The sequence below is a fragment of the Lupinus angustifolius genome, chromosome LG16 (assembly GCF_001865875.1).
Source record: "Lupinus angustifolius cultivar Tanjil chromosome LG16, LupAngTanjil_v1.0, whole genome shotgun sequence".
NCBI lineage: Eukaryota > Viridiplantae > Streptophyta > Magnoliopsida > Fabales > Fabaceae > Lupinus > Lupinus angustifolius.
Window position 1 is genome coordinate 17,999,408 of NC_032024.1, and position 13,234 is coordinate 18,012,641.

Below are 13,234 nucleotides of genomic sequence, written 5' to 3' on the forward strand. Positions count from 1 at the left end.
ACGTTTATAGGTTAAAAAGATTCATTGTTTTTCATTTCACATTGTCTTTATGTAGGGATCAATAGTTAAAATTTAAAAGGTAATTAGGAACAAAAAATAGTTCATTGTGATTATTTACAAAAATACATAAAGTTTAAGGTGTTTTTATATAATCTCAAATTTAACTATTATTTTGAAGACTCTTAGTTAATACTTTAACACACTTACAATAGTTGAATATCATTTTTCTTATAAGAAGTCACAATGTTTATCTTTTAATATTTTTATAAAACATTCATACAATAAACTATAATTATATTTCTACATTTACATTTTTATTATTTCATCATCTTCTTCTTATAAATATCAGTGGAATGAAAAAATGAATATTCGGAAACTAAAAATTGAAGTTATAAATACTAATTAAAGATTAAAATAATATTTAAAAAATTAATTTATAAATATTATTAAAACGAAAAAATAAAACTTATAAATTATTCAAACGTACAGAAATAAGTTCAGAATTTCAAAACTAATAGGTTATTAAATAAGTATATACTGAATATTAATAACCAGTATAATACTATAATGTTTTTCCACTCCCATCACTCAACACCCAAGTGGAAAACTTTTATTTAAAACTATTTTTCTTAAAAGTAAATGAAATAAAATGGATTGTATCTTAGTATTGTGATTCATCATTGATGGATAATAGACTACATGACTTAAGAAAAGAGAGAAATGAAATTCTTTTTCTTATTCTTTCAAATAATTTAGAGTAGACACTATGATTTTTATAGTTAAAATTAGGAATGACAAAAAAACTTGATCCGTGGAGATACATGTAATGGGTATTCGCAATAATAGCTTATGAATGAGAACGAGATTTACGATATCCGCCTCGTTGATACTCGCAAATTTGTATATTTAGTTTTTAACTAAATTTTTATAAATATTTTAAGATTATATGTTATATACATTATTATTATTTCTTAATAAATTAACATATTTCACTATGATCATAAATTTATAACATCAATATTATATTATTGATATAATAATTATTTGTACATATTAATTATTACAAAGTATATCAATATATAATTAAAATTAACAATCCGTTGGATACCTACAAATATCCGCAACACACACGGGCGCCACACAAATTTTGTAAGTTTGGGATCAGGAAAGCACTACCCGCTCGTTGTTATCCCTAGTTAAAACATAGATATAGACACTACAATAAAATATCCTTTTAGCCACGGTTAAAACCATGGCCAAAGTACTAAAAACTGTAGCTAATTGTGTTAGCCACGGTTGTGGCTAGGGTAGCAATCGATGGTGTTTGCTAAATATTAGCCACAATCATTTTGCAATATAGTTGTGCTTCTCTAAAGTGTGGTAACATTTACTTTGTCATGGTCAAATTTATTCTACTACAGTTTAAATCGTGGCTAACATAAGGATTTAGCTTCAGAATTATTCATGGCAAATGATTACCATACTTCCATCGTGGCAAATTAAATTAGCTACGGTTTAGTCAAACTTATTTTAATACATATTCCTCTCCAGATCTTGTTGTGCCGATTGTCTAACAATATTTGGTTATACTAAGAAATTAAGCAAAAATAAATTAATAGTTGATACTAATTGAAACTTATAGTAAAAATTAATACTAAGAAATTGAATCCAATATCTCAAATTATCATTACCTTCATCTTAAAATAATTCACAAATGCATGAGCATAAATAAATTAATATAATATGTATCATTCAAACCAATTGTTGAAACATTCCAATTTGGTCAAAAACTTAGACAAATAATGAGCATTAATATTTCTATAGTAAAAATTTCACGCATATCACATTGAACTTCTAGCCTTGTTCACTTGATCACTTCATCATCACCTTGAAAAAGTTGAGATATTTGGTCTGATGAAAAATATGAGATTAACAATACAATAATGAAATGAGACTACTTGAACAATGATCAATTAATAAAATAAAGTAAAAGAGTAAGCAAAACATACAACTATATAGAATAAGTAAAATATATAAAGATCATTATCTCGAAGGAAAAACTCTCATCATGGAATAAAAGTTATTTCTCCTATTTCTATAAGCTAAAGAACTATAAATTACTCAATTTTCAATATTAGATCACTTACAATGCTGATTTGTGGCCTAACACTTGAGGTAGTCAATTGATGTGATAGCCTCAACATAAAGGTCTTCATAGCACACTTTTACAAATTCCAATACATTTGGATTATGCATTATTCCAAAGGCAACATATGGTGGATCAACAACAGCTTCCTGAAAGGTTCATTTGCATAACATTAAAATCCAATAAAAAAGGTCTAACAATAATGTGACAATGTAACATTACATACATAAGGTGAACAAAAAGAAAGAGAAATGAAAAACATGTGTACAACTCAGTATGAAGCCAAGAAGACCCTTCTTCTATGTATTCTTTGTTCATTAAAACTCAATGTGGGTTTTCAACACTACCCTTACCATAATACCAAAATTTATTGTTTGTTGCCTCATCTTTATCAATGTTCATATCACCAAGTTTGTAATCATACAACTAGAGGTCATTAAGGTTACAAATATCCAAACAACATATATCTACCAAATTCCATTTAATAATAAAATAACTAAATATACATAAGCTACTACAAACCCATTTCTAATCAAAATTAAGTTATTAGACCTATGTTAACCAAAACTCAATTTTGCAAACAAGATACCAAACGCACCTTTAAAAACTTAGCAAAATTCTAAAGAAACCATGGGATGTGATGTATGGTATTTATGCTCAAAGTCATGGATGGCTATAAGGGATAAATAAAGCCTAAGTTTGTTTTCTTATGTGATGAATGTGTACCATAAGAGTAAAGCAGAATACATCACCATATAGTAAAGATGAAGAGAAAAAGTTCCTTACAAAGTTATTGAAGATATCAAACTCCAGGTTGGCACACATCTGTGGTCCCATAAATTGTGTTATTGTATATATCATTAGTTGTGGTTGGTTAGAAAAATAATTAATTATTAAATTTTTAACTTGAAAATATTTTTTCAACCAATCATAGGCTTGTGGTACATACAATGACATAATTTGTGGAGCAGCAGATGTTATCCCCAATAAAGCATACACTAAGTTGATGAATATGGTTGTTTCTTTATCAATCACACGTGAACGCCTCTCTTCTAATTTGGATTTTTATCATCTTGTCCAACATGTGTAACTTTGATCAATATCGTGACACACTAAATGAACTTTTAACTCATTTGGATTAATTTGGTTTGAGTAACAACAACTTAAGCAAAGACATACAATTCTATTAGGGTTTTCAGCATTCTCAATTGCAAACCTAACAAATGATTTCACTCATTCCTCATACTCCTTCGTCAATCGATTGGTACTCATTCATTTTTGATCCATTTTCTATTAACAAAAAAATATAATGAGAATAAATCCCTAAAACTAAAGCTTGGAGTTAAGCTCACGTACTAAGCAGAGCAAATACATTATTATGTAATTAAAGTGAAAGAGGTCAGAAACCCCAACTCATCAATACAAGCTAAATGAGTGAAATCACTTTCTGATTTCACTCATTTATAAGGAAAATATTTATAACTCAATACATAAATGTACTGTAATTAAAAAAGGGAAGTCATTATAAGGAAAACCCACTTTTAATTCGGTGTTGAATGCGTGAATGATGATTTTGAGGTTAAACGAGTGAATGATTTTCGAAATCGGTGTGAAGAAGGATTTTCGCGTTGAATGCGTGAATGATATTCAAAATTTGGTGTTGAATGATGATGAGGTTGATTGATTTTCAATGTCAATTTTGAGAATAAATGAATTTCGTTGTTGAGTAAATGAGTGTTGGGATAGCTGAATGTATATGTGATATGCTAAGTAGTATTCTAGGTAAGTATTGTCGCCTGACAGAAAGTAGGTGTAGTATGCAGGTGACATGCAGTTCGTGGCAGAGGTTTGTGTTGTCCAAACAGGGTGGCAATCTTGTACAGGTAGCATGGCAGGCGAATGGTAGAAATGGTCTTTGTACTGTTGTTTAATTTGGATCTTGTCATGTCAATGACGTATCTTTCTGAATTGTTCAGTTGAGTGATCAAGATCTAAGGTGCTTAGAATGGACTCACCTTAGCTAGTCTTAGGTTGATAGTTGTCACTATAGTCCGACCATGACATGTCTTTTAGGTTGAATATCCATCTAATTCTAATTCACCTCATTTCATTTCTTTATGCTCATTGTTAGATATCCAAACACAAGGATTTAGAAATTTAGCAAATTCTCATTCACAACAACATGAGGTATGCAAAATAAAAGTTTAAAGGAAAAAATGTGCAACTAGCATTATTTTTTATAATTTAAGTCACTCCAACACCGTCATACAAGTTGTTAATATGAATATTTTTTGCTTTGATGATTGACAACACAGGCCGATTTTATGGATTATTGTTTGGACGGACATAATTTATTGGTTTCTATATTGAGTAGTTTTATTTATATAAAAATAGACAAAACTCCTTGTTGTGTTTCTTTTATTTTATGCGCAAAACAATGTATTAAAGATGTCTCATAGGTACAAGTGTAATACAAAGATTAGGCAACATTGTAAGACTTATTAATTCAGAAAACAAAAGGTGATGCTTCTAAGAAATATAAGTAATTCAAGACAATTCGATAAGTGTTTCAACTTCAAGAAAAAAAGTATCTATCCCTAAATTAATCCATGGCTGAAGTTACAAGTGCTAGTGTTTTCTTCTACATCTTCTCCTCCTCCTTAGTTTTGCTCCTTGTCACTTTACTTGTTAAGTATCTTAGCATAGGAATCAAGAATTCCAGCACCAAATTTCAACCCCCACCTAGTCCACCATCACTTCCAATAATTGGTCACCTTCACCTTTTAGGGTCAGTAATACCGAAGTCATTTCAAACCCTAGCTACCATATATGGTCCTCTAATTAAGCTTCGTTTAGGTGCTTCAACATGCATAGTTGTATCCAATTTCCATGTTGCAAAAGAAGTAATGAAAGACAATGATCTTAATTTTTGTGACCGACCCAACTTTGGATCTTCTGAGTACTTCCTATATAAAGGTTCTTATTTCACCACTGCCCCTTATGGCCCTTATTGGAGGTTCATGAAGAAGCTATGCATGACACAACTTCTATCAAGTTCAATGCTTGGTTGCTTCATGCATATCCGAGAGGAGGAGATACATAAGCTCTTGAAATCATTGATGGTGTGTTCTAATGAAGGAAAAGCATGTAATTTGAGTTTGGAACTTACTTCTTTGACCAACAATATACTATGTAGGATGGCTATGAGCACAACTTGTTTGGACAAAGATAATGATGCTAAAGAGATTCATGGTTTGGTTAAGGAGTTTTTGGAGGTTGGAGCTAAATTGAGCATGGGTGAGGTATTTGGACCTTTGGGGAAATTGGACTTATTTGGGTATGGTAAAAAGCTTGTGAAAATAGTAGGAAAGTTCGATCAAATTTTGGAGGGTATCTTGGAGGAACATGAGAAAGAAATAGAGGTTTCTCAAAGAGAAACAAGAGATATGATGGATATTATGTTACAAATTTATAGAGATCCAAATGCTGAAGTTAAGTTAACAAGGAATGATATGAAGGCCTTCTTCCTAGTAAGTTTTTTTTTCATCAGCCATGTAATATATTGTCACTACTTATGTTTTTTCTACAATATATTCAAACGACAAGACAATAATTCACATTTATTACAATATTTTTTTAGTTTTATCTCAACACATTAGATACTTCAATATTCACACATAGTTACCTAAATAAAATGTTAGGTAAGAATACAATGTAAATATGAGTATCATCTAAGGTGTCAATTTTAATTGTGAACATATATAACAAAGTTTGGATTTATATTAGACAGAAGAAAATCACTTTTAAAATGAGTTTAAGTATAAATATATTAAGTGAGTGTATATTCACATTCACAACATTTAATGTGTTTAAGTATTGATGCACTTTAACTAATCAAGAACAATGGATACATCATCAATTTAACACCAATCTCTTTAAAGAGCATTATACTTAAACATAAGATAGTATATGTATAGTAATTCATTGGTATGTAGAAACTTTCATTATTCAATGGATCTCCCTAACAAACATAAGATAAACTTAGTTTGCAATTAAATATACAATTCTTTAATGTATTGATTACATCACCTTTTACTATATAAAATTTTGCACCACCTTTTAATCACTTAACTACTAGTGCTGTAGTACCAATCATTTGCCATATTTAAATAGAAAACCTACCCCCACCAAACAAGAAAAATAATTGATGCATATGGGATGAGATTTTGTTAAATATATTTAGATCGATAGAGTATTATTTTTTTTAGAATGTTTGAAATATGTTATTGTATTAGTATTACATTGTTTAATATTGGAATAATAATCAATGTTATATATTAGACTCAAGTTCCTTGTTGTAATGTGCATCATGTATAAGCACCAAATAGAAACACTCAATAGATATGTTAGGGTTTGTAATCTTGATTCTGTAGTAATATATTGGTAGCCGCTCAGTGCTCCTGTGGACATAGACACAATTGGTTGAACATCGTTACCAAATTCTCTTATTTCTTCTCTTGTATTTATTCTATGCTCTTTATTTCATTGTTTGTGGTCAGCACTACGTAACGATCGTTTCCGCAGCACCAACAATTTTATCTACTATTAAGTTAATTTCTTTTTTTTGAATTTATTTATAACTTATATTTATTTAATTACTTATTATTTTAGTTTATCATTTATAACAATTTCTATTTATATTATAAATTATTTGGACTAACTCATTAATAAGTTTGAGTTGTACATATCTTTACATACTTAAACTTCTACGATATTCACACTGATTTTACCTTGTAATTTGAGAAATTTCTAGGATATTTTTCTTGCTGGAACAGACACATCTTCAGTAGCATCACAATGGGCCATGGCAGAGATCATAAATCACCCACAAGTGTTGAAAAAGCTAAGAGAAGAGATTGATTCAGTTGTAGGAACATGCAGAATAATCAATGAATCAGACATACCCAATCTCCCTTATCTTCAAGCTATTGTTAAAGAAGTTCTAAGACTCCATCCAACAGCTCCTATTGCTCTTAGACAATCATTACAAGATTGTAACATCAATGGTTATGATATAAAGGGTCAAACAAGGACACTTATCAATGTATATGCCATTATGAGGGACCCAAAAGCATGGAATAATCCACAAGAGTTTATACCTGATAGGTTTATTGAAGGTAGTGATTATTATTTTGTTAAAATGATGAATAGTAATAATGATTTTAGGTATATTCCATTTGGGTTTGGTAGGAGGGGGTGCCCTGGAGATACCCTTGCTTTAAGGGTCATACAAGGGACAATAGCAACTTTGATACAATGTTTTGAGTGGAAAGTTGAAGGTGATGGAGATAAGGTTAATATGGTAGAAGGGTCATCATTTTCTGTAGGTTTGGCAATGCCACTTGTTTGTTACCCTACTACACGTTTTAATCTTTTAATTTAACAGAAAAATATATACACCGACAATGTATGCCGACAATGTATGATTTTAAAAATGTTTCATTCCTACTATTAAAATATTATTATGGGGAATAAGTACTTGCATAGTTTAACTATAATTAAATTGTATTTTAGTCCTTTATATTTTTTCCATATATTTTAATTTTCATTCACTGAAACATTAAATATACCAATATTGCTAGTTAAGTTATTATGTGATATTATCATCTTTTCTCTCTATTCTCTCATATAAAATAATGATTAATGGTTATACAATAATGGAAAAGTATTTGATACTAAGAGTGTTTCCATTACAAATAAAATCTTTATTCTTATTTGAGTCGCACATTATTTTAAAATTTATTATAACTGACCATGAAATAAGAACAACATATATTTTTTCCACACAATAGCAAACATTATATTTATTTTTATTTAGGTTTCACAACATCTAATTTTTCCCCCACAACATTTACCTCTTTTCTTACTTTCTTTGGCTAAGAACAACCCAAAATTGTTCTTATTTAAAAGCAAAAAGTTGAAAATAAGAATGACAGAGTAAGAATATTCCTTATTATATTAAGAACAACCACTATGGTTGTTTTAAGTACATCATTTTGTATTCATATATTTAATGTTAATCTTTTAGTCAAAGTTATATGTACAAATAATGCATGATTAATTGACAATTGAAAATCTTTTACGTTATTAATGCACAACTTTTTTCTTCTATAAAAAAATATACATGCTTTTAATTATTTAAAATGCATGTACCAAAAAAATTCAAAGTTTCTATTGTGCACATAATTCGTTTATTATAGAAGGTATGTAGTCATAAGGTGTTTGATAATGGATGTACCAATTTAATACTTAGCACTAAAAGTGAGAGGGTTCTTTACATCGATGATTTATTTATTATTCATATGTTAATCAACATTGATTCTCAAGTAAAATCAGTATACATGAACGACATATAAGGTACTTGAGTAAAACTTTACACTATAATATATATATATATATATAAAAATAAATATATATTAAAGTTTGGAATGGCAATGGGGCGGATCGGGGTCAGGTTTGCACATACCCAAACCCGAACCTGAAATTCAAAACTCGAACCCAAACTCAACGGGATTGAAAATAAAAATACCATCTCCGAACCTGAAAAAACCAGAAAGTGATAAAGTATTAAGGAAAATATGATATTATTTTCGTGTAATTTTTCTCTATCATTTCTATTTTCTCTTGTATTATTTCATTTCTTTTATGTTTAAAGATTCGATAGTATGTAAAGTAAAATTAGAAATTAAAAACAATTGACAAATGATAGAAATTTCAATTTTAAATTGAATTACCTTACTTCGGGGCGGGTTCGGGTTAGGGCCTTTGCTATACCAAACCCGAACCCGAAATTTAAACCCGGTAAAACCCAAACCCGAACCCAAAATTTAAACCCGGTAAAACCCAAACCCAAACCCAATCACATTGGGTTTTCCCGTTAAATTCGGGTTCGGTTCGGGCGGGTACTCACGTGTTCAGTTTTTATTGCTATCCCTAATTAAAGTCTTATAAATATAAGTTACCATTTTTGAACGCCAGTCTTCCAGCTCAATTGGTTTGGTGAAACTCAGCTCACTAACTTGATGCTGGTTCGAGACAAGCACACTTCACTCAATGTTCTAATTATTTCTTTCATGATTGCTATACCCTTTCTTTGCTATATATGAGGTACTTTAAAGTACCTCTCTTTTATAAAAAATAACCTGAACTAATTATGTCTTTATATTAAAAACCATGAAGGAACGAGACGTTGGTCTAGTAGTGTAAAATTCACTAGACTTTAAGTATCGTATTAGATCAAAAGTTTATTTCATGATAATGACACTTGTTGAAAGGGATAATCATTATTTAACTGTTCTACAATCACCACTTATAAGACATAATTATGGTTTATGAAGAGCAAAGACAAACTTTTTTGTTCTTCCTTAATCTCTACTATAACCTTTACTTGTTCTAATGGCTATAATCCAATTTAATATTCTATCAATCAAAATAATACATTACTTTTTCTATATCCATCCATTTATATAAATTACAAAATAAGAAAACATAATATAAGCCATAAAATTACACTGATAAATAGATAATATATTCCATAATATACTAAGAGTTGAAGAGTCTTAAACCAAATTTATATTAATATAGATCATAGTATAAATCATCCAGCATCATAATATCATTTGATATTTTCCCTATTAGTGTTCCAAAATTACCTATATATAATTATAAGACAAGTCCCACAGATATAGGTCACATGCACAATATCATGTCTTCCTCTCCTTGGCTTCAAGTCATAGTGAGTAATAGTAATCTTTAGCTTCTTATGGTTCAATAAACATAGTCATAGGATAATAGCACCCTTTGTCATAGAAAAAACACTACCCTAAACATTTCATACCATAGACATAGAAGTGCCAAATCATGGGACTATGGTCCTATTAGTATAGAAAAAACAATCATTTTATGAAGTTAAGTAGCATACCTATTACTATTATTCTAAACTTCCCCTTTATGAATATTGGCAAAAGTTGCAGCTCACAAAATCTTTTACCTCATCCATGAGAGTAGAGAAGTACTCATTATTTGGCAGCAAGTAAAATCCAATTGTTGCCTGCTCCAGGAACAGCAATTTAACATTTTGACCGGCTTTTTCGAGCCCTTTCGCATAAGCCAATTGCCAATCCTGAACAAGGTCTAAGCCGGCTACCACAATGAGGCTTTTCGGGAAGGGAATGCCTTCGAGGTTTCTACCGTTAGGTCCGAACGGGTTACATGCTTGATGATCTCTATCTTCCCCTTCTGGAAGAAAAGCTTTCCAATACCAGTCCCTATCTTGAATTTTGACAAAGTATCTTCCATCTAGACGCTTTTCAGACTCGGTTCTTGCTTCCCCGCCGAACAACGGATTCAGCAGTATGTTACCCATCACTTCGATTCCTGATTCGACTGCTCTCAATGCGACATGGTGAACGATGTTCCCACCAGAACTATCACCAGCCAAGTAGATATGAACTTTCTGATCCTTCCTACTCTGGAGCCAAGACCGAGAACTAACCCACTTCAGAGCTCTCCACCCATCATCATAAGCACATGGATATCTGTTTTCGGGGGCGCGTCTATAATTCACTGAGACCACAACAGATTTACAAATCCCAACCAGGCGACGACATAGAGTATCGTAAATAGCACTATTAGCTGAAGAGTGTGCAAAGCTTCCACCATGGAAGAATATGATCACGGGGAGAACTTCAGATGTTGCAGGCTTCTCAAGGTCTATGATACTCACATGGTGTTGTTGTTCTTCCTCAGCAGGCCGATAAATTCGACCGAGGAGATTGGTTTCGCGATCAATAATAACATCAAAAGAGAACACTCTGTCCACAGGGTTGGCATTGGCTGGAACTTTCCGATCCAGAAACTCTGCTAAATGCCGATCGAAAGTGCCATCAGGGCGACGAAGGAGATTGTATGCTAACTTAAAATTGGAAATGAGTATCCACATATTTAGTGGAACCACAGTCTACATCAAATAGAAAAGAGACTGTGATCAGATAAAACAACAAAAACCAAGCCTTAATTAATCTCACTAGGTGGGGTCAACTACGAACGAAAAACAAATGAAGGCGAACTGGAAATTCCGATAGTGGCCTGCATGATTAGTATGGTAATCGAATGCGTTGTCGAGCATTTAAAGAATTCTGATTTCAAAAATAATATCTAAGAATAACAACCAATAACTAATAAAATGCTTAATTTCATAGAATTCTTCCCATTACATCAGAGCTTTTTACAAGCACAAATAAAAGGATAATCGTAGAGGATATGGTTCTAGTAGAGTCAGTTTTGCGAGTTGGGTTCTGAAGAGGAGAAACGGTAAGGGAGGGCTTCAGAGTCATCTCACACGTGTATTTCATGTTTGTCAATCATTCTCGCTCAAAACTAAACTCGCAAACGGACTCTTAAAGAGATAACGACACAATATTTTAGAATATGATCAGTAGTAGCTAGACCCTATAACCAACTATGGCTGGTGATAAAGTTTGTTTCTTTTTTCTCCTCAAAATAAAATTAGTACAAGATGCAGTTCCCCTAAAATTCAATAAATTGAAGATCCAATCAAAAAAAGTGGGAAGTTCCAAAACCAACACAAAACATTAAGTAACAAACCACATCCTCAATAACATAAAAAAAAAAAAAAACAATGTTTAATATGGGTCACTTATTTATATATATTATATTGAATGACGCATAAACATTAAAATCAAGGAGACCCTTAACATTAAAAGGATTAAAATCATTAAACATCATATTAATAACAATTGTTTTAACATAGAGTTTAGAATCTATCTAGTGAAGAGTTTTTTACACTATAGCCATATCATCTACAGTTGGATTTGTATTACTTTTATTCGAGAGTCAATGATACTATTAAAGACCCATACAATAAAAAACAATTATGAGAAGCCAAATAGGTGTAGAAATAAGTGGAAGTGAGAAAAATAGGAAAGAAATAACCTTTGAGTCATTGAGGTTAAGTTGGTTAGTCCCAGCCATGAATAAGAGATAGTTGGTGTTAGTGTTTCAGATAATTGTAAGAGACAAAGTAGAAAATAACATTATATGAATTGAAAGAACAGAAGAAAGGACAGAGAGAGAGGTCCTAATGTGTTGGGAGAGAGGTTGATAAATGTGGAAGATCACAGAAGAAAAGTGTGGTGGTGATGATGATGATGATGGGGATAGGGATGGTGGGGTGAAGGATAAGAAGGACAATGTGCGCACTGTAGTATATGCCTTCAGATAAATGCTAAAATGTTCAAGGTGTGAATAAGTGAGTGGCAAGTAAAAACACAACAATCCAAATAATACTGTTTTGGTGGGACCCACTATTCAATTTCAGAATAACAATTTATTTCTCCTCTTAGTGTTCTTAAAACTGTTTCATATAGGAGATTGAACGGATCTCAATATTGATATGGTATAATAATTTTATCGGTCATATAATTATACCAATTTATTGGCTAAAATTGGTCAAAAATTATCATACCGGTCAGTTTTTAATTGAACTGTATCGATAATACTGGTTGGTTTTTATTTAAAATTAATTTTTTAATGAAAATAAAAAAAAATATTGATTTTTTTTATTTTTCAACATTAATATTTATATATTATATATGTATATTTAATTTTGTCGGTACACGATTTAATTAGTGAACAATATTAATAAACTATTATAGAGGTGGAGGAACTCAATATTAATTTTACTGTGTGCATTACACATCAAGATTATTGTGTGTGAGTGGTGTTGCATGGGGAGCATGTCATCTTCAAAAGCATTTATCTTTGGTGTTATTCTTGATCACGAGGGTAAGTGATTCTTGGGTTTTTGGCTAATTTTGGAGTATAATCACCTATCTTAATAGAACTCCAAGAAATGGCGGGGAAGGTAAAAGATGACATAAAATGATGTTGTTGTTCTGCATATTAACTTAAAAAAATTTAAATCACTGGTTCGTTTCACTTAGTTCTGCATATTCTTAATTACTCCTTAAACTTTAACTTTAACTATTAATGGAATTGGTCCTTACA

General features: G+C 31.0%; 2 protein-coding genes across 2 annotated transcripts; one reads left to right on the forward strand and one right to left on the reverse strand.

Annotated features, from left to right (window-relative positions):
• On the forward strand, positions 4,739–7,589 carry LOC109329393 (cytochrome P450 93A3). Its single transcript, XM_019563058.1, has 2 exons — positions 4,739–5,676; positions 6,960–7,589. Exons 1-2 carry the CDS (start codon positions 4,756–4,758, stop codon positions 7,587–7,589), a joined length of 1,551 nt encoding a protein of 516 aa, XP_019418603.1. The 5' UTR covers positions 4,739–4,755.
• Positions 10,013–12,379, reverse strand: LOC109330398 (gibberellin receptor GID1C-like). Its single transcript, XM_019564589.1, has 2 exons — positions 12,161–12,379; positions 10,013–11,165 (listed from the first exon to the last, which is right to left on the reverse strand). Exons 1-2 carry the CDS (start codon positions 12,197–12,199, stop codon positions 10,155–10,157), a joined length of 1,050 nt encoding a protein of 349 aa, XP_019420134.1. The 5' UTR covers positions 12,200–12,379; the 3' UTR covers positions 10,013–10,154.

Excerpts from the sequence above, each read along its gene's own strand:
- LOC109330398 (XM_019564589.1), bottom strand. The coding sequence starts at position 12,199 with ATGGCTGGGACTAACCAACTTAACCTCAATGACTCAAAG. Across the intron at positions 11,166-12,160 it reads TTAACCTCAATGACTCAAAG|ACTGTGGTTCCACTAAATAT; the intron begins GTTATTTCTTTC and ends TATTTGATGTAG.
- LOC109329393 (XM_019563058.1), top strand. The coding sequence starts at position 4,756 with ATGGCTGAAGTTACAAGTGCTAGTGTTTTCTTCTACATCTTCTCCTCC. Across the intron at positions 5,677-6,959 it reads ATATGAAGGCCTTCTTCCTA|GATATTTTTCTTGCTGGAAC; the intron begins GTAAGTTTTTTT and ends AGAAATTTCTAG.